This window comes from Rhinopithecus roxellana, chromosome 14 (assembly GCF_007565055.1).
Source record: "Rhinopithecus roxellana isolate Shanxi Qingling chromosome 14, ASM756505v1, whole genome shotgun sequence".
NCBI classification, from domain to species: domain Eukaryota; kingdom Metazoa; phylum Chordata; class Mammalia; order Primates; family Cercopithecidae; genus Rhinopithecus; species Rhinopithecus roxellana.
In genome coordinates, this window is record NC_044562.1 from 83,178,775 (window position 1) to 83,201,024 (window position 22,250).

The following is a 22,250-nucleotide window of genomic DNA, read 5'->3' on the forward strand; positions in this document are numbered from 1 at the left end:
AGCAGATTCAGTACTAACTCAGCTCTCCCATTCCAATCGCGTGTGTTTTCCATTCATTGTCAATAAAGACATCAAAATTAGTTCAAAACCAAATCCTCAAATCAACCTTTTTTTTGTTTTGTTTTTCTCCTCTAAGAAAGCGATCATGTTTCATAGAATTTCCTTAAGACATGTTTGTCATGCTGTTTCATTTTCATTCAGCACTTGGGAAGAACCACAGCCATTCAATTCATGGCAGGTGATATCAGACAGATGGTTTACACATCTTTGGGTACTTAAGGCTTGCAGAAAATGCTCAAACTCTTTCTGCACTCCAACGCATAAAAGCTGTGATTATTCCACACAGCTTAGAGTTGGATTGATTATGTGGCCATCAAAATTGACATAAGATGGCTAAAAACATTAGTTTTATTCTGTGCTGCCTCCCGTAAATTTAGAAAACACAAAATAAATGATCAACTGACTTTTGAGTAAAATAGAATTTCTCTCAAATCTTTCGATTCGTGTACTATACCGCTTGATAGAGAAAAAAAAATGTGCTGCCCAACTATAAAACAGAAGTTCTGTTCAAAATTAATGGGGAAAAATGACATAACTTTTGACAGGCCTGATATTTTATTTTATAATTTATTTAGAATATACCTTCATAGTAGCAAAAAGTATATAATGACAATGTTATATCATAAATACTCATTCAAAGAAAAAGATACATCTTACGTTAAAAACACTTTTTGGGCCCCGCACATTGGCTCACCCCTGTAATCCTAGCACTTCGGGAGGCCGAGATGGGCGGATGGCTTGAGCCCAATAGTTTGACATCAGCCTGGGGAAAATGGCGACTGAAACCTCATCTCTACAAAAGATACAAAAAATGATCCAGGCATGGTGGAGGGCACCTGTAGTCCTAGCTACTCAGGAGGCTGAGGTGTGAGGATCACCTGAGCCAGGGAGATCAAGGCTGCAGTCAGCTGTGATTGTGCACTGCACTCCAGCCTGAGTGACAGAGTGAGACACTATCTCAAAAAAATCATAGTAGTAGAATATAATAAGTAATTTTATAAAAACACTTTTTTTGGTCGTTGGAACAGATCGAGGAACTAGTAATTAAGATATAAACTAAACACACACACACACACACACAATAACCTATATTGTTTTCTTATGTTACTAAAAGATCCAGAGCTTCTGATTGTAAGCTCAAGTACATGTAGTGAGCTGCCAAGAATTAGAGGGCCATTTAGGGATAAAATACTATGGAACCTAGAATAAATGTAGGGGCAGAGGGGAATGGTAGGAATAGGGAAAATGTCACAGATGACTTTGATCATGACTTTGGTGCCATAGTGGTAGGTTCTTTTATAAGATGACTGGTGTACTTATTTTATTTGGTATTGTCATTGTTTCTGTATCTTTCGTTTTTAAATGTGATTTTTGGCATAATGAAAAATAAAATAACTCATGTTTCAAAATTTACGTAGCCGATTTCTTGTGGTTTTGATAGTTCTATTATGTATCCTGCAAATAGATTTTTGTTCCTTTCCCTGAGAAATTGAGCAGGGCCACTCCATCGGTCGGCCTTCCCTTCTGTCCCAGCCAGGTGATCGGCATGTGTGAGTGTGCCCCTATACGCTGCACTTCTCAGTTCATTCCTTTAATTCCTTGGTCACAGTTGTGGTTCCAGTACAGCAAGAACTTGTTTAAAGAGTGGTTTGAATTGTGAGGATGCTTGAAACCATAAAAGAGGGAAAAGGGCTAGGGAAACTGAAGATAATTTAATTATGATAAATTACAGTAATATAGTGCTTACTAATTCCAAAAGCTATTCTAGACACAACATAATTAATTCATTTATTCCTTATGATAACCCAGGAGATTGGCTTCCCTACTATCCTCCTTTTATAGATGAAGTCAAGCAATAAGGGGTTACTTTGTCCACAATCACACAGCTCATAAGCGACAGAGCCAGGGTTTAGAACAGACAGAGTCTAGCACCCGAGTCCATGCTTTTAACCACTACACTAAATGGAAGATTCAGGGAAAATGTTAAAATTGTCTTGGAATAATTGAAGGGCAGCAGATTGAAATAAGAAGTAAACATATTCTCCATTGTCTCAGAAGGAAACAGAGTCTGGCTTAATAAAAGAAAGGAAATACAAAAGATAGATTTTTCTGGAGGCAGTGGCTTCCATGTCCCTGCTGGTTGGTGATCAGATCTTTTCTGGAGCAGCAGTTGTCAATGATGCTGACAACGAGAACAGTTGGGTTTGGCAAAACTTCGTTTTCTATCCTCATTTGTATGAATCAGGGATGTATCACAATAATTGCATTGTTACCAGTACTTCTTTATTTGGGGAATTACAAAGTTATGAAAAGGTGGGGGGTATTATGCAGAATAATTAAGCAATTTTATTGACAAACTTTGCTGGCATTACTCTTTTGCTGAAAGTATACTATGTTTTGGTGGAAAGGTGTCAAAACAGAATTTTTTAATGCTCTTAAAAAATGGACAAAATTATATATACTTGAGATAAAATATAATGTTTATATGTATTATATATACTATACATTGTAGAATGGCTAAATCAAACTAATTAACATTAAGTACAGACTTTTGATAGATTCATAAACTTGGCTTATTGAGAATTAGGTTGAATGACAAAGTTTCCAAGTTCAAATGTGTAGTGTGGTGCTAAAAGCATGACTTAATGTTTATAGCTTTAAAAATTACTTAAAAATGACATTTTAGTTGATTTTCTTATACCCAATTGCTTGCTTTCCTAACTCTCATGCAATTTTTATTTTATTGCAGGCAATTCATATGCAAGAAGCTACACGTAATTAAATGTGCAGGATGAAAAGATGGCACAGGCACTGTTGGTACCCCCGGGACCTGAAAGCTTCCGCCTTTTTACTAGAGAATCTCTTGCTGCTATCGAAAAACGTGCTGCAGAAGAGAAAGCCAAGAAACCCAAAAAGGAACAAGATAATGATGATGAGAACAAACCAAAGCCAAATAGTGACTTGGAAGCTGGAAAGAACCTTCCATTTATTTATGGAGACATTCCTCCAGAGATGGTGTCAGAGCCCCTGGAGGATCTGGACCCCTACTATATCAATAAGAAAGTGAGTACTGGTTTTAGACTTCCAATAAATCTTTAATTAAACTCTTAACTGTAATATACTTTTCTGGGCCTTATATACAGCATCGTAATTTTTCTTCTGTTAAAGATTTTATAACACTCTTCACTGTCACTTATTTTTAGCACAATATAATAAAACAAACATTTATAAGAAATGAAGTCAAGAGTTTGTTACAGTGTGGAAATATGAATAGATGAATGATTTCTACAATTTCACAGTAATTCAGATAGTCAAAATTAAAATTGATATCAGCAAAGTGAAATATCTGTTATGGCTGATATGTTCAAGCACAGGATAGTCTACAGAACAATACTGATGCAGAAAAGAATTATGAGTGTATGTTGTACTTAATTATTTTTTAGTTCATGATTGACTTGATGTACCTTCACAAAAATTTGTATTCCAGAGGACAATAAATAGTCTTCTGCTTAGCACCCTCCTATAGGCAGATAATATGTGAAGAAGCATGTTCACTCAGAGATTCCTTTTTCCCCCCAGTCACCTAGAATATGATTAGGATCTTCTCTTAACCTTATATAGTTTGTGGCATGCTAGATTCTGGATCACCTATACTGTTAAAACATCACCCTGAAGAAAAAAATGTCAAAATTGGAAGGCCAAAAAAAAAGAACTTTCACATTTTCTCCATCTATACATGGTTTAAATTACTAGTTATGACTGTGCTTTCCTAATGCTAAAATAAATGCATAACTGTATCAGAATTAGTTGGTTTCTATAGTTAAACTAGCTGGGTAGTATCTTATAGAAAATATAAAAAATAAGTGGTACACTCTATTCTTTCTAATTGGATATTAAGGCATTTTATAACCACGATTTATATTTTACACTTATAAGCATAAAACTGGTTCAATGTAGAAACTAAAGATAAATTAATATCACCATGAGTTGATGACATAGATTATGGAAGATATTGAACACCTTTATTTGTCAAAGCACATCCTTTTAAAAGTTTATAATTTAACTTTATAAAATCAGTGATGGCTAAAGGAAATGACAACCATTCAGACATGGAATTAGTCCTGTTGTTCTAAGTAAGTACTTCTCAAACTTGCACATCCATACAGATTACCTCAAGATCTTTTAATTTGCAGATTCTGAATCCATAGGTCTGGGGTAAGGCCAGAGATCCTGAATTTCTTACAAACCATCAGGCTGTTACATGGCCACACTTTGAATAGCAAGCTTTAATGTTTTATTTAAAGCCATAAAAGTACATGTAAATAGTTAAACAGATTCTTCTTTTACCCTTTTTATAGCTAGTTTCATAAAAGGCAACATTTAACACATTCATGTATTTCTAAAAATAACTTATTTCAACAATTTACTATAGAATTGATAAAGAAAAATTTGAAATTTAGTTATGATGATTACAATAAGTCACCCCCCTCCCCGCCCCCAAGAAATTGGAAAAAAATTATTATCCGGTGAAAACTGTTGCTCTGAAGGATATATTTGTAAAGATATCTTTAAGAGAGGAGGCATGATTCACTCTGCTATGATTAAAAATATTTGCTACTTAAAGAAAGGAAGTGTCCTTAAAAAAGTGAATCAATCAGCCAGGTAGGATTAAGGGCGAAACGAAAGGAGAACAATAGAGGCAAGCGTTAGTAATTTCCAAGGGAGACAGAACTTTAGTAGCAGCACTGAAAGCGTTTTCTTCCCAAAGGCCAGACCACCTCATTGTGAAGGGGCTACACTAAACTACCTAACACATGCTCTTAAACATTCCACATCATTCGATTAGGTCAGCTGGCTTGGGTTCCACACTCAGCAAGAAACCTTCTGATTCCAATTTGTTTTCCCCTAAATCTGCTTGAAGAAAAGAACGTGCTGGCTACATCCCTACAATTATCTCAGACCATATGAAGGTCATGTATCTCATGGTAAATAAATAGATTGGAGGCCAGGCATGATGGCCCACACCTGCAATCCTAGGGCTTTGAGAGGCCAAGGCAGGAGGATTGCTTGAGGTCAGGAGTTTGAGGCTGCAGTGAGCTATGATTGTGCCACTGCACTCTAGCCTCGGTGACAGATCAAGGTCCTGTCTAAATAAATAAATAGGTTGGCATTCTTATTTTATATACCAGGTTTTCAAGTTTGGTTAATGTGAGTCTGCCACTAAAAAACAGAATTGTCCTCTGTTGTTGACAAAGTCAATTTTATTGCCTCCGTGGCTGAGAGCCAGACTTAGACCCTGATTTATTCATAGTGGCTGTGAACCATCTTGCGAGACATCTAGACAGTCTCTACTGTTGGCTGCACTGCTTTCGTTTATGAAGTATCCGTAAAGATGAAGATTGAGGTGCTATTAAACAAGGAAGTAATTTGTCATTCTTAGCATAGAAGGAGTAATGGAAGAAGCTAATAGAAGAGGTTTTAGAATTTAAAAATATGTTATGAAGCTGTGTTAATTATATGGAAAGACACAGATAAAAGGCATTTAAAAACTTTAAAGCATTATGTAACTCTTTGCCACCATTAATTAGTGATGCATTTTGAATACCTAATTTAATTAAATGAGTAACATCACAATGTATTTTAATGGCACTGAATTTGACCAGGGTACTATTAATAACAGTGACAGTGATAATCATAACTAACCTTTCTTGTGCTCATACTGTGTCAAACACTGCTAAGTGCTTTAACTCCTTTACTATTTAGTGAACCAGTGAGGTACGTCCTATTGTTAGCTTCAGTTTGTAAATGGGGAAGTGAAGCACAGAGAGGTGAAGTAACTTGCTCAAGACCACACTCCTTAAGTGGTGAATCCAGGATCTGAGCCCAGGCATTCGTCTCCAGAGCCAGAGCTCTGAACCACTAAGTGAAATGATATACTATGCTTATTGATATAATAAAATAAAAGAGAATATTAAAAAGTTGGTTACATCATTTTTTGAGTTCTCAGATTGATGTGGTCCTAATCATTGAGATGTAAATCTTATTCTCGCCACAGAGTAGTAAAACTTTTAGTAAACTTATAAGATATGCGTTTACCTGGGAAAAAGCAGCAAGTAACATTCCAGAGTACAAAATAGCTGGTTTAACATACTTCCAGCTGTAGCAATGATGATCAGTATGATGTCAGTAGCAATAAGAAGTATTAATTTTTTAAGTCACATCATTACTTATCATTACTTGGAAACATAACTTTAGAATTGCTACAATTTATCCCTCCCCTATTCATCTGTCATTTTCTCAAGTAATTTTCAGTTTAGTATATCTCTTCATAACATCAGAGCCCCATCATTTCAAACTTTTTCTTGCAATTCTTTCACTATACAGGACATTAGTATTTTACTCTGCATTTCTCAGAACTCAGGGTTCTCTTTGTGTCAGGTATTGTTCACGAGAAATAAACTGGGATTGTAGTCTTAAGGCCTACTCTGTTTTAGAACCTATCCATTCAACGAAGATGCTCTTAGCATGTCAGCTTTAATTCCGCTAGTACTACAAAGGCTAATCTTGCAGGAGGAGCAAAGGGTTCCATGTTTAAAGGGATAATTTATTGCTGTTCACTCTGTTTTTGGAGATAGTTCAAAATGAAACCCTTTCCTAATGTTGCAAGCAGAAATTGCTTTTTCAGGGAAATTGTTTCAAAAGAGCATGAGTGCCTGCACCTTAAATTATGGTGAGCTTTTTCAAGTTACTGCTGTTGTTGAAAGCCTAAATGGATCTTGACTGTTCAACTTGTAATATTAAATAATCTAATCTTGTGACTCCAAGGCAACCCTTTAATGCTTCTGTGTTTCAGCAACAATCTTTCCAAGGTCCACTGTCCCTTACACATGATCCTGCTGCTGGTAAAGAATAGTTTGCTTGCCCACTTCATAAAACTATTCACATTTATAGAGTGCAGTTTCTGGAATATTGTTAGTTAAGTAATGGTTGGCTGTATGGTCTTAAATACAAAAGGGCAATGAACAGAGAAACTGTATAGTTTCTGAAAAAAAAAAATGGTTAGTTAAATAATGGTTGGCTCAATGGTCTTAAATACAAAGAGATAATGAACAGAAAAACTGTTCATTTTCTGGAAAATGGTTAGTTAAGTAATGGTTGGCACCATGGTCTTAAATACAAAAGAGCAATGAACAGAGAAATTGTTTTCCCTCCCCTTTATACTGACAATATAAATATTTTTGTCTACCTATTTAAACAAAGCACGTTGTCAGTGAACATAAATGTATGGCATATAGCCCCTAGTTAAAGGACAGAAACATATTATTAAGTCAATGGATATAGAGAATAGAGGTCTTAAAGGTAAATAGTACCTTTAAGGTAAACCCACATTTTATTAAAACAAGTGTTTATTTGCAAACCAGGCTATTAAATACTGTGAAAAAATGGAGAAAAAGTAGATTACAAGCTCTTATGCTCAATGGTTTATAACAATTTCTAACCTAGTTCTCATCGGAATGAACACTGTGTAAATTGCTACTTGAGTATAATTACAAGCAACATGTAAAAGAGTGCAAATTAATATACTAAGACTTACTGGTAAAGAGAAACAATTAGGGAGTGATCAGGAGGTAGTGTGATTTATTTGGAAGGACATGATTAAGGAGGTGATTGATAGGTGAGAAAATTCCCAGAGAGAAGGGATTTTCAACTTTGATTGCATATTAGAATCGTCTCAGGAAATTTTTAAAAATACCCAAGTCTGCGCCCATCCCTCAGAAATTTTCATTCAATTGGCAATTTTAAAATCTCTACAGGACAGCCTAATATTCAGGCAGGATTAAGAACCTCTGACATAATAGGGGGCCATTGTAGGTGGAAGTATATTGTGAGGTGTGTTATGGAGACATTTACCTGAAATGAAGGGAGTTGGCCTTAAATGACTTTTTAGTTGCCACCTTCTTCTAGGAGTCTATGACACTCATATTCAGAGCCATAGGGAGAGTTTGATTGGTTGTGAGTGAGGTTGACAACTGAATTGAATTGGCCATAGCAAAGATGACTCTAGTGGAAAAAAATAAAAGATGATTCTATAGGAACATGGTAGGTAATCACTTGTAGCATAGCTAGTGCTAAGTGGATGGATTGTAGCTCTCAGATCATAGAATTTTAATTGTGGAACACCCTTTGAAATGGATATTTCAGACTAAATTTCAATGCATCCATCCCTCCTCAGTATTAGCTGAGAAGCTGATCGCTTCTCACACATCTATAGTCAGCAAAATCAGGTTATTCAACCTGTTTGAACATTTTAAATCTACAGGGACAATCAGAAGCCGTCATAAACTTTTAAGTTAAAAGATTTGATGTAATTAAAATATTTATAAAAGATTATTTTAGTAGCAATGTGTACAGAGTAATCTGAAAACTTACCAAAGCTGAAGACAGATGGTAAGCTTTAAATAGAATTGGAATCTGTAAAGCTACATTACAATTCCGTAAAAAAATTTGTGTAGAATTGTCAGTATCAGCAAGTTGGAATCTTAGAGACAGATTAGATAATAGTAAATAGTATCCTTATTTGTAACTATATGTTAATTTAAACATCTAACATGTTTGTAGTTATGATATATCAACTGGTTTAAACAAACAAGTTTGAACAAACAAATTCTATTTTGTAAAAAGTTCTTCATGTATGCAAGCTCTTTAAATAAGCCCATGTCTAATTTAGTAAGTTCTTTCTCGTATTTTCTTTTTCAGACTTTTATAGTAATGAATAAAGGAAAGGCAATTTTCCGATTCAGTGCCACCTCTGCCTTGTATATTTTAACTCCACTAAACCCTGTTAGGAAAATTGCTATCAAGATTTTGGTACATTCATATCCTTTTAATGTGAATTGCCTAAATGCTATTTCTAACAGTTGATTTTAAAGAAAATGTCATTTATGTTTTCGAGTATTTGTAAAATTTCTTTGAGATTAATGGTAACATTGTTAGTTTAATTCATTTGTTTGCACTGTTTTTCCACTATTTATAACAAGAGTGTTATAGAATGACTACAGCATTACAGAAAAAAATATGTAACCAACCATGACAGTGAATGTGCAAATGAAATATATTATATAGTAGGAAAAAGAGCAAATCTCCTTACACCTTTATCAGCTTCAATGAGATCATGTATAACCATTGCCAAAGATTAGATTATGGTTAGTATTACTATTTGTATTACCAAGTGTTCAAACTTTATGCCTTAATTGTTTCTATATCTTCAGCACCTGGATTTATCCTTCTTTCTGTCCTTCCTTCCTTCTTTCCTTCCTTCATTCTTCCTTTTTCCCTTCCATCTTATTCCCTTCTTTTTTTTCAGTAAATATTTATTAAACTCATACTATGTGCTCATGTACATGGTTGAGAATGTATGTCAAAAAGTCGAACTTAAAACTATTTACAATGTTAGTCAAAAAGTATATGTAAAAGGGCAGAATAGGTGTGGATTTCAAGAAAATTCTCAAGTAACAATAAAATAGAATGGTGATTTTCTGAGGCAGTGTTCAAGAATGGGCATTTTGTACAGGCAGATTCAAAGCAGGCTTCTATATAACTTAAAGACTGATTCACCTAGAGACAGGGCAAATGAGACTGATAACCTTTTGAGGTATGAATTCTCTCATTCTATGGCTTGATGTTGGAAAGTATTTATATTCTAAAATGAAATATTTATCTCAAAATATCATAAACTTTCTTATAGGGAAGTCAGGACTTAGAATCCAAAAGAACGTACTACAGCTAATTCTCAGAAGAGCATCAGAATAGTGCTGTCTGTTTAAGTATAATGTGGACTAGACACAGGAGTATAGCCAGATGGTCTGCTGGGTTCCCCCACAATCTAAAGTGTAAACAAAAAGCTAGAAAATAACATTACCTTATCAGGACAAAATTGGATCTCCCTCTTTTATGCTATAAAGCATAAAGGAGTGAGTTACATCACTACAAACCTACTATTTATGGTAGAATTCTCAATCAATGTAATCTTTGATTATACTGGGCTCTACATTCTCACAATTTTTACATTGCATTCGTTAACGTTTTATAAGTCAGTGGGGATGAACGTACCTGAAATACATCTTTTACACTTATGGCATACTATAAACTTACTAAGGGATGATGAGTTATTCTTCCAGGGCAATTTCACACAATTGATTGGAATGCAAAATAATTTGCATTTACTTCAAATAGAGATCATTTTTCTATTAAATTCAGTTTTGTGAGTATATTATATAACATGAAAAAGAGAGTGCACCAAGGACATATCACAGGCTTTGAAGTGTCTTATTATTTTATAATTGTTTTAAAACAAATAAGTAATATTAATTTCATAGTTTTTGCATCGATAAACTTTTTTGTGTGTTTTGGATCATTTATAAATGGCCATGGTAACCTACTAACATTTATTCCTTAACTGTAATCTACTTTATTCAGCATGCTTATCATGTGCACTATTTTGACCAACTGTGTATTTATGACCTTGAGTAACCCTCCCGACTGGACAAAGAATGTAGAGTAAGTAGGAATAACTTATTGGAATGAGAAATGCACACTCAAATTCTCTAGCAGTCTCCTTGTGGGTATAGTCTGACTTATGGTTTCCATTTCTGTCTAAGAAAAAGTTATTTTCATAATATGAAAGAAGATAAGGGAAGTTCTTTGGGGGAGTTATTCTTCTTTGAGGTAAGTATTTTTCCAACAAACTCATGACAATATCTGTTAAAGAGAGGTTATAAGTTAGCATACACTTTCTGGTAAACTAAATCAATCATCTAGCCTAAAATTAAGCCTCAATCATTGTTAATCATTTGAGATAAAATACTATGATCATTTGAGTAATTTGATAAATTAAATTATTTTATTCTAGTATGTAGTTATTATTGTTATATTCAAATAGAATAGAATAGATTTAGGTTTTTAGCTCTAAATTAAGTAGATGTCTTAATTATACATCTAAGATGTCTAAGCTATATTTAGATATGTAAGTTATTTATACACAACATGTGTGCTGAAACAGCTTAGATGTGTTCCGTAAAAGAAAGAAAATGTCTTCCATAAAACTGTGTTCATAAAATAACAAGGCTTAGGGACACATGATTGGGGGAGACTAAAACTTATGGAACTTTGTAACTAGAATACAACATAGAAACAATAATAATCCCAATAAAAAGACACTTGCCCAGTTGAGTCTCATCTGATGTTTGTATCTAAAATCATAGCCTTTGAGTTCTTTGCGGTCTCAGATCCTGGGCCTCATCCTTTCTCCCTTGAAACATAGACTGGGGATATTTGTATGATTTCATCAAAGTAAAATGCTTCATTCTGTATTTTAATACATGGAGAAAGGTCTAAGCACATTAATTGTTCAGGATGTTAAACCAGGCCCTTGCTGCACTAAAAGAAAACACTTCTGTGGATTTTCTGTATTAGTATCAAGATCTTTTTATTATTATTATTGTAAGGGATTTTCCATTTAAGTGTGAGAAAAAAATGCACTTCACTGTTTCAAAACATCAACATGCTGGGGAAAACTGTGCATGAACTAATACAATTTCTGCATCGTAACATTATTTCATTTTCTTATTTTTCAGTCACAGATGAGGTTATTTGCATCAAAGAAACATACTTTCTAGTGAAACAAAGTGGTTGGATTATATAGGCTATTTATATATAGTATAATACAATATTCAGGTATCTGACTGGTTAAGTAAAAAATATAATATGTTCTTTTTATTGTTATATTTTTAAAAGTAATATACAATCAGAGACAAAATAGTGTAACAAATACTGCCACTTTTAGTTCTGTTTTTATAGATTTCTCTGAGGATTTACTGTACCACTCTAAACCATTATTTATCAGTAATTTAACATGCTATTTTTAAAAAAAAGGTAGCTTGAAAATGCTCCCTAAAAATTATTGTAATAGAGAATCCAGCTCTTACATTGAGGAAGGCCATTTAACTTAGAACTCTCATTTGCTATACATGATTTTGGAATTAACAAAATGGACAGTCCTATGTAAGACTATTCTGTAGGTGGTTTTCCCAGCAGAAATTATTGAAGCATTTAAACATGTATCAATTTCATTTATTTGTATAACCTTATTAAAGGATCGTTAAAGAAGGTAGTTGGAGTTTGTGACCAGCCTGGACAACATGGTGAAACCCCATCTCTACTCAAAATACAAAAAATGAGCCAGACGTCGTGGCACGCACCTGTAGTCCCAGTTACTCAGGAGGCTGAGACAGGAGAATCACTTGAACCCAGGAGGTGGAGGTTGTAGTGAGCCAAGATCGCACCACTGCACTCCAGCCTGGATGACAGAGTGAGACTGTGTTTTAAAAAAAAAAAAAAAGGCAATTGAATATGTAGACCTTTCTTTCTAAAGAAACAGTAATAACTTAGAGATGATTATACCCATTATGAAAGCAGTCTTAGCTTTAGAAAGTTTTTGATTCACATCATTCAGCTGGAAAACTTTGCACAGGTTTCCTGATCAATTGTCTTCAGTAGCTTGAAAACAAGCCAGCAGGAAAACAGCAAAGTAGTAGTGGTTACTACCCCAAACCCTGGGTTCAGTGAAAAAGAAGATAACTTAGTTCTGAGATGAAAACTGAAGTCACTGATATATGATACAGTCCCTGTACAAAGATGTGGCATACACAAAATGACTTGAGAACCATATTATATAGTGAGGGGAGTGTTATGTAAGGCAAGGCACTTCTATAGACTGCATTTTATTTAATTTTATTTATACTGCATTTTATTTATATCAATATATATAAAATATGAAAATTCAACAATTAAAATTAGGCAAATTTCAAGGTTCTAAGACACCAAAGTTAAAGGAACAAAAACCTGTGACATAGGCAGAATTGAAGGCTTGATTATGAACCTAGTGTGGGCTTAGCCAAGAAAGATAAAGGTCCCCTGACTCCCACTTACCTGCCCAACCTAGTTACTAATAAGCGTTTTTGAATACCTATTCTGTGCAGAACTCTGTCTCAGTAGGCTCTAGCACTCTCTTCCATAGACAGCCATGAACACTTCCCATACATTCCAAATGTACCCGAGTATTTTCTTAATTTTCCAAAATCAAGAACAAAAGTAGGGACTTTAATCTTATTCCTAGTAACTCTATAGATAACAAAGAATTGCCTCAGCATAAACCACAGGGTACTAACCACTAATATAACAAACAGAACATACATATGCAGTGTTTCTAGGTCTTTAAAAGGCCAACTATCTCTACAAACAGAAATATCATGGTGATTATGTGTGTTACACAACAATCCAAACTACAACACAGCAAACATAAGCTTGCTACTGTAAAATATATCTCTTCCTAATAGTCAGCTACTTCATAACAAGTAAAGATAGCAATTATTACTTATGAGATCAATTGAGTTTTGGGGGAGAAAAGGAAGGGAATGTACTTAAGAAAACTAGACTTGGAGATATCTGCATAAATTATCCTTGATGTCTTTGTTCCCTCATATGAAAGAAATTTGTACAGAAAACGTTTCAAAAATAATGACCCTAACGTTTTTCATATACAAAATCCTGGTAGGCTGGAAAATCTAATGAATTTAATATGAGTAAATCAAATCTTTGTGGCTTGGGTGAAGTGCTCTGAAAAATAAAAAATTGTGCTTTTAAAGAACACAATATTGAAAAACAAGTACTCTCAATTATTTTTGAAAAAAGAATGAAAACAGCAATAACTTATATTGTCAAGACTCAAAGAAAAGAGGGCTAGAAATACATGACATTAAACAGCAAATAGAAAAGTCTTCCACCATTTTGGAGGCTGAAAATTGAATTTCAGCAAGGTTTGAATGATTTAGCCCAATTGCATAGAGATAGTAGCTGATGCAAGGTTAGATTTAAGAATTTTGTTTATCCGTATATTTTGGTATTTGCGCAAACACACACATATAGAATACTGGTGAACTGAAACATTTCTTGTGATAATATATGCGCATACACACATACATATATCTATACAACACACTCATGCACACACACACACACAGGGTGGGAGGGAGGAAGGGAAGGAGAGAGATAAATGGGGGGCAGTTTATAACTCTGCATGATTCTTACAAATTAAAAAAAGAAGTATATTTTCTATAGTAGACATGTAAAATAGCCCTCAAAATGAGTCTACTCATTAAGAAATTTGAATAAAATATTTTATTATTTAAATAACTAAATCCAAGCTATGTTGCCTCTAAAGTTGTACTGTCCAATGAGGAAGGCACTAACCACATGTGGCTATGGTACCTTGAAATTTGGCTAATCTTAATTGTTGAATTTTCATATTTTAGATATATTGGCTTAAATAAAATGCAGTATAAAAAATAAGTTTACTTGCTTCTTCTCATCTTTTCACTTGCTACTAGGAATTTGAATATTACATTTGTGACTTGAATTACATTTCTATCAAACACTGCTGCACTAGAAGGTGAAACTCGATGATTTTCCGTAAGATACATGAAACTATTATTCTAAAACCCAAATAGTTAAATGCAATTAGATTCTTAGAGAATATATTTTCTTTTCAGTTTGACTCTTTGCTCAGACTTGTAAGTCTAATTAAATGAATAGATTATTTGATAAATAGAAGTAAGGAACAATATATTAATGAATTGAAAAACCACAAAAGGATAGGATTTGCTATGATTGAAAACATTTATTTTAACAGTTCAAACAAAATTGTTAATTTTGGCTTGGATGTTTTTCCTAGGTACACATTCACGGGAATCTATACCTTTGAGTCACTTATAAAAATCTTGGCAAGAGGGTTTTGCTTAGAAGATTTTACATTTCTTCGTGATCCATGGAACTGGCTGGATTTCAGTGTCATTGTGATGGCGTGAGTAATTTTGAAAATTTGATAAACATAAAGGAATGAAAATAGTCATAGCACAAACAAGGTCGTTGTGTTATATATTAGATGTAGAGCTTTCTTGTTAGTCAAGTTAACTATATGGATTTGTATTTTAAGAATACATATTAGAATACATATTGCAATGTAAATACATCCAGCAAATGATCAATAAATGGGATTATCTTCATGTCATATAGTCTTTCTCTTCATAAAAATGAAGTTATTCATTGACTACAATTTAATAGCAACAACTGTACTTTGATTAGTTTTGCAAACAAATGTGCTCATATTAGTGAAAATTACATTGAAATAAAGCAACACAATTTTGTTTCTTAAAAGCAACTTTCAGCATATGGCACCCTGAGGTCTATAGCAACTCCTTTTGTTAAACTCACAGGGCTCTATGTTCCAAACCCAGCATTAAGTCCTTATTTAGTATAAAATTTGCCAAAACTATCAGTAACTCTGATTTAATTCTGCAGGTATGTAACAGAATTTGTAAGCCTAGGCAATGTTTCAGCCCTTCGAACTTTCAGAGTCTTGAGAGCTCTGAAAACTATTTCTGTAATTCCAGGTAAGAAGAAGCTGGTGTAAGGTAGTAGGCCCCTTATATCTCCAACTTTTCTTGTGTGTTATTGTGTTTGTGTGTGAACTCCCCTATTACAGATATGTGACAGAGTTTGTGGACCTGGGCAATGTCTCAGCGTTGAGAACATTCAGAGTTCTCCGAGCATTGAAAACAATTTCAGTCATTCCAGGTGAGAGCTAGGTTAAACACCGAGGCTGACTTTAATTGTTAAGTTTGAAATCAATTTATAATGACTTACAGCATTAGCCTTGTTGCTTATTATCATAGTTCATCCCATTCAATAATGCCAATTGATATTTTGATGTCAGTTTAGCTCCTAAAATTTTATATAAATTACATGCTTATTTATAAAGTCAGCCTTTGAGTTTAACAGAAAATTGCATGAGACGTCTTCAAAAAAATGCTAATTTTGGCCTCTTGCTCTCTCTCTCTCTTTTTCACTACCATGGCTTTACTAACTGATTTGGATTTTACCATTCACTGCAGATGTAGTTCAAAAATGGATCTCCTTTTACAAAGGAGAAAAGATTATTATTGAAGAGCATGTGTATGGCATGAGACTTACATTATCTTAAAATTCTTTTCTCCTCTAAATTACTACTGCTTGGAAGCTAGAGTAAAGAATGGATTGGTGGAAAATAGCTTCATGAAACACAAAATCTGAAATGAAAAATAACTCCAAGTTTTTTTGTACGTTTGTTCAGCATGTAAAACCACACAAACAAAACTTCCTGACTAGATATTTAAACCTTCATATTGAATTTCCAGCAAGCACACTGTTCATGTATAAAATCTGCTGTTCATCTATTTCCCAAATCATCAGGCTATCCATACAGCTTCGGTGTCTAAATAGTCAAGCAACCATTTATGCGGGAAAGAGAATGTGTGTGACTATTAAGAAATCATGGCTTCCGGCACTCTTCCTCAGGTGACCTATAGTTCTCTCTCTTCAGGTTTAAAGACCATTGTGGGGGCCCTGATCCAGTCGGTGAAGAAGCTTTCTGACGTCATGATCCTGACTGTGTTCTGTCTGAGCGTGTTTGCTCTCATTGGGCTGCAGCTGTTCATGGGCAACCTGAGGAATAAATGTTTGCAGTGGCCCCCAAGCGATTCTGCTTTTGAAACCAACACCACCTCCTACTTTAATGGCACAATGGATTCAAATGGGACATTTGTTAATGTAACAATGAGCACATTTAACTGGAAGGATTACATTGGAGATGACAGTAAGAAGTATTGCCACATTATGTTAACCTCAGTGTTGCTGAATGAGTTTTCAACTATAAATAGTTGAGACTGTGGGTGTACAGCCACCTTTAGTCTCAGATAGTCAAACTCTGATTTATTCCTAATGTGAATAGGATTAATATGAAATAAAATGTTTTTGTTTTTGTGCTAACAGGTCACTTTTATGTTTTGGATGGACAAAAAGACCCTTTACTCTGTGGAAACGGCTCAGATGCAGGGTAAGAAACGTAATACAGTTTCTAAGATACAGAATGGTTTGTGAAAATAAAAGTAAGTAGGAAAACATCTACATGGTTATATGTGTAGCCTTGCCATGTATGTGATAAAGAGTGGTGCTGCCCACCTAGGAAGTGCCTTGTCTGCCTTACTGGATTGCCACTGGTCCAAACTCAGAGCCATTAAAAAATCATCCCTTTGTGAAGACCTTTCACCAGAATTTCACAGTTAAGATGTTCTTAAACTGATGCTCCAGTGTGTGAAGGCCCAGAGTCTGTCTTTGCTGTGCATCCATCAGAGCTGTTACGAAACACAGGAAGGAACACAAGATGGGTCCCTTTTTATTGGTGTACATATGTATCAATGGGATGAGTTTTGTTGTAACTGGAAAAGATCTAGACTATAATGTGGTCTTCAGGGTGCAAGCACACTTGGGGAAGTGCTTTGAAATATTTAGCATTCTTGAAAGAGCATGAATTTCTGTATACGAAGAAGCCAAGGTTGCATGTGTGCCAAAGGCATGTCCAAGTTTGAGTCTACATAATGAATAGTTATTTTAGGCCACATTTTGCAATAAGAGATGCTGTAATATCTTAGTCATGCTCTTAGTCTCTAACCCTTAAATATTTTCCTAAGAGTATTGTAAGTTAATTTTAAATCAAAATAGGGAATTTTTTAAGAGCCGAGAGATGGCAATAGTAAGTGACTCTTAGGACATGGAACTTAAATATATTTTGAGTCATCCTTTAAAAAGGGAAACTGGTGAAGCCATAAAAATCTAAGAGAGTTAATGAAAATATATACAAGTCATATAAATAGAGCTTTGGGGAATATTTTTTTCTTGGCAGTTTTCCTAACCTTTATTATGTGAATGTAGTGGGTAAGAGCATAGGTTCTACACTTCATGTATACCTGGGTTCAAATCCTAACTCCACCATTTGTAAGCTCTTTGACCTTGGAAAAGTGTCCTAAGCACTCTGTACCTTAGTTACTCATTGTTAAAATGGAGAGAGTAATATTCTGTCCCTTTAACAGTTGTGATGATTAATTACACAATACACATAAAGTATTTGAACTAGCACATAGCCAGTTGTAAGACTTTATTGTATGTACCAGCCTAAGCAACAAAGCAAGACCCTACCTCTACAAAAAAAAAAAAAAAAAAAAAAAAAAAAAAAAAAAAAAAAAAAAAAAAAAAAAAGAAAGAAAGAAAAGAAAAGAAGAAGAAAAGAAAAACCTAGCCAGGCATTGTCATGCACACGTGTAGTCCTAACTTCTCAGGGGGCTAAAGTAGGAGGATTGCTTGAGCCCAGGAATTCCAAGCCACTGTGAGCTATGATCACACCACTGCACTCCAGCCTAGGTGACAGGCTGTCTCTGAAAAACAGCCAGGAGCGGTGGCTCACACCTGTAATCCCAGCACTTTGCAAGGCAGAGGCAGGGGGATTACTTGAGGCCAGAAGATCTAGACCAGCCTGGCCAACATAGCAAAACCCCGTATCTCCTACAAAACACAAAAATTAGCTGGGTGTGGTGATGCACACCTGTAATCTCAGTTACTCTGGAGGATGAGGCAAAATAATCTCTTAAATGTGAAAGATGGAGGTAGCAGTGAGCTGAGATGGCACCACTGCACTCCAGCCTGGATGACAAAGTGAGACCCTATCTCAAAAAAAATTTTTTTAATAAATAAAAAAAAATAACAGACACACACTCTCTCTCTAAAAAAAGAATTTATTGCCTATTGACTATTATTTATTATGATGATGATTAACATAAAAGCCCAGATAAAATTTTGGATAAATTTGGTTAATGCATACTTTATTCCTATTAAACCATAATAATCGATTCCCTTTAATGAATACCTATTATGGCTTAAGTAATTCACATCAGCAGTCCCCAGCCTTTTTGGCACCAGTGACTATTTTGTGGAAAACAATTTTTCCACGGACCAAGGGTGGTGGTGGGGAATGATTTCAGGACGATTCAAGCACGTTACATTTATTGTGTACTTTATTTCTATTATTAGTATATTGTAATATATAATGAAATAATTGTACAACTCACCATAATGTAGAATCAGTGGGAGCCTGATCTCAAATGATTCACCTGCCTCGGCCTCCCAAAGTGCTGAGATTATAGGCATGAGCCACTGCGCCTGGCCATTGGTGATGAGTTTTAAATACAAAATCATTTTGTATTTAAGTGGCACATTCCATTAAAGAAATAAATGATTTGTATTTTATTAAAAGTAAAAGCCTCTGTTCTACAAAGACATTCTTAAGATAATGAAAAGACAAACCACCAACTGGGAGACAATATTTGCAAAGCACATATCTAATATTAAAAAAAAAAAAATGACTGGGACCAGGTGCAGTAGCTCATGCCTGTAATTCAGCACTTTGGGAAGCTGAGGGGGTAGATCATCTGAGCCCAAGAGTTTGAGACTGGCCTGGGAAGCATAGGGAGACACTGTTTCTACAAAAAATAAAAAAATTAGCCAGGCATGGTGTAGTGTACCTGTGGTACCAGCTACTCAGGAGGCTGAGGCAGAAGGATTACTTGAGCCTGGGAGGTCGAGGCTGCAGTGAGCCGTGATCAGACCACTGCACTAGAGCCTAGGCAACAGAATTGTACCCTGTCTCAAAACAAAACAAAACAAAACAAAACTAAACTAAACAATGAACCAGTGTCCAGAATATCTAAAGAACTCTTAAAACTCAACAATAAGAAAACAAATGACCCAACTTAAAACTGGCAAAAGTTCTGAACAGATACCCTACATGAGTATATAGTACAGGTGGCTATTAAGGAGGTAAAAAGGTGCTCAACATTATTTGTCATTAGAGAATATTGCAAACTAAAACAAAAATCAGTTATTCTAACATTTGTTAGAATAACTGAAAAATGTATTTGGCAATACCAACATCTGATGAGGATGCAGAATAACAGGAACTCTTGCTTATTGCAGATGGGAATGCAAAACTAGACAACCGCCTTGGAAGAGAGTTTGGCAGTTTCTTACAAAATAAACATAGTCTTACTATATGATCCAACAGCTGCACTACTAGGTATTTAGCTGACCAATTTGAAAACGTATGTCTTCACAAAAAACCTGCATGTGAATATTTATAGCAGCTGTATTCATAATGACCCCAAACCAGAAGCAACCAAGATGTCCTTCAAGAGTTGTATAGATAAATAAATTGTTATGCCCATACAATAAAATATTATTTAGTGATTAAAAAGAAATGAGCTATCAAGATACAAACAGGTATTAATGAGTGTTAAATGCATATTTCTTTTTTTTTTTGAGACGTTAAATGCATATTTCTAAGTGAGAAAAAGCCAACCTGAAAAAGCTACATACTGTATGATTTCAATTATCTGACATTCTAGAAAACACAAAACAATAGAGATGATAAGAAAATAGTGCTTGCCAGGGGTTCATGGTGAGGGATTATCTACGTAAAGCAAAGGGGATATTTTTTTAGGGTGAGAACCTGTTCTCTAAGATTCTATAGTGGTGAATATGAAACATAATGCATTTGTTAAAACTCATAGACCTTTATAACACAAAGAGTGAATCTTAATGTATACGAATTAAAAGAAATCTTTTGTGAGGTTTGGGGATCCCAGGAAGAAATAGAGTATGTGACAAAAATATATAAATGTATTGCAAAATATGAAACAACCTCACTGAAGGTGGTGGGGTAATAACATGCTAACCTAAATAACTTTGGAAATGAGTGAGGTTTGTAAGACTGAAGGTAGAAGGAACAATACTCTAGTTGATAAAGTTGTTTCCAATGGTAGTATAGATTAACAATCCTGAAACCACTGTGCATGTGTACCAGTATTGAGCAATTATAAACATATATGTCTCCTTGTTCTGTCAGCTGAGACGTCCTAGAAGCAATGACACCCCAGTAGCAACAAACACAACTAGCACCCAGATCTTGGTTTCTAATACCATTTTCCAATAAAAAGAACTAGTGCTCCTTGGAGAAATGATTGATTCTAGCACTGGGGAAGAAATTATAAAAGATCGGCCTGGAGCATCTGATAGTGCTTGAAAGTAAGAAAGTGTTAAAAAATAAACAAACAATGCAACCCACAACCATGGGGTATGTCAAACTGTTACAGATGTCAACTGAAAGAGCTTCCAATGGCCAAAGATGAAGCAATTTGAACAAGAAAATAAATGAAATATCATTGAGTTTAATCCAAAATATAAAACGAATCTCCATGACTACATGTTAATTGAAATGATTGAATAATCAAACAAATTATGAATAATGGACAAATATCCTGTGCAGAATAATTTCAAATAATTTTCGTATATACTTAAGATATACTTAAGTATATACTGAAGGTTCCTTAAATGTGGTCTGTACACAGTGACTTTATTTCAAAGAGTACATATGGAAAAGGAAGAAAACACTACCTCAATGTGAGTGGTGAAAGTTAACATCAACAGTGATAAGTCATAGTGATAAGTATGTACCCTTGGCATGATATGATGTGATGATAGTGACGTTTTACCTCTGTAGTCTTCCACCCACAAATCCATAACCTAAATATAATCATGAGACAAACATTAGACAAATCCCAATTGAAGGGCATTCTACAAAATATCTGACTAGTAATCCTCAAAACTGTTGTGGTCATCAAAAACAAGGGAAGTCTGAGAGATTGTCACAGCCAAGAGGAGCCTACAAAGACATAACTACTAAATGGAATGTGTATCCCGAATGGGATCCTGGAACCAAAAAAGGACATTCAGAAAAAAACTGAGGGTTGGGCGCAGTGGCTCATGCCTGTAATCCCAGCACTTTGGGAGGCCAAGGCGGGTGGATCACGAGGTCAGGAGATCGAGACCATCCTGGCTAACACTGTGAAACCCCGTCTCTACTAAAAATGCAAAAATTAGCCTGGCATGGTGGCGGGTGCCTGTAGTCCCAGCTCCTGAGGAGGCTGAGGCAGGAGAGTGGCGTGAACCCAAGAGGCGGAGCTTGCAGTGAGCCGAAATCACGCTCCTACACTCCAGCCTGGGTGACAGAGCGAGATTCCATCTCAAAAAAAAAAAGAAAAAAGAAAAGAAAAAGAAAAAGAAAAAAGAAAAAGAAAAAGAAAAGAAAAAAACTGAGGAAATCTGAATAAAACAGTAACTTTAGGTAATAATGTATTAAGGCTGAATGCAGT

The 22,250-nt window shown here is 34.9% G+C and overlaps 1 protein-coding gene across 1 annotated transcript in view; it reads left to right on the forward strand.

Annotated features, from left to right (window-relative positions):
- Positions 1-22,250, forward strand: part of LOC104663918 (sodium channel protein type 3 subunit alpha) — a 117,027-nt gene that overhangs the window by 25,848 nt on the left and 68,929 nt on the right. Inside the window, exons 3-9 of the mRNA XM_030916853.1 lie at positions 2,810-3,123; positions 8,818-8,936; positions 10,528-10,617; positions 14,849-14,977; positions 15,659-15,750; positions 16,535-16,807; positions 16,984-17,047. Coding sequence (XP_030772713.1) covers positions 2,860-3,123; positions 8,818-8,936; positions 10,528-10,617; positions 14,849-14,977; positions 15,659-15,750; positions 16,535-16,807; positions 16,984-17,047 — 1,031 coding nt within the window. The 5' untranslated portion in view covers positions 2,810-2,859. The remainder of the gene's footprint in view (positions 1-2,809; positions 3,124-8,817; positions 8,937-10,527; positions 10,618-14,848; positions 14,978-15,658; positions 15,751-16,534; positions 16,808-16,983; positions 17,048-22,250) is intronic.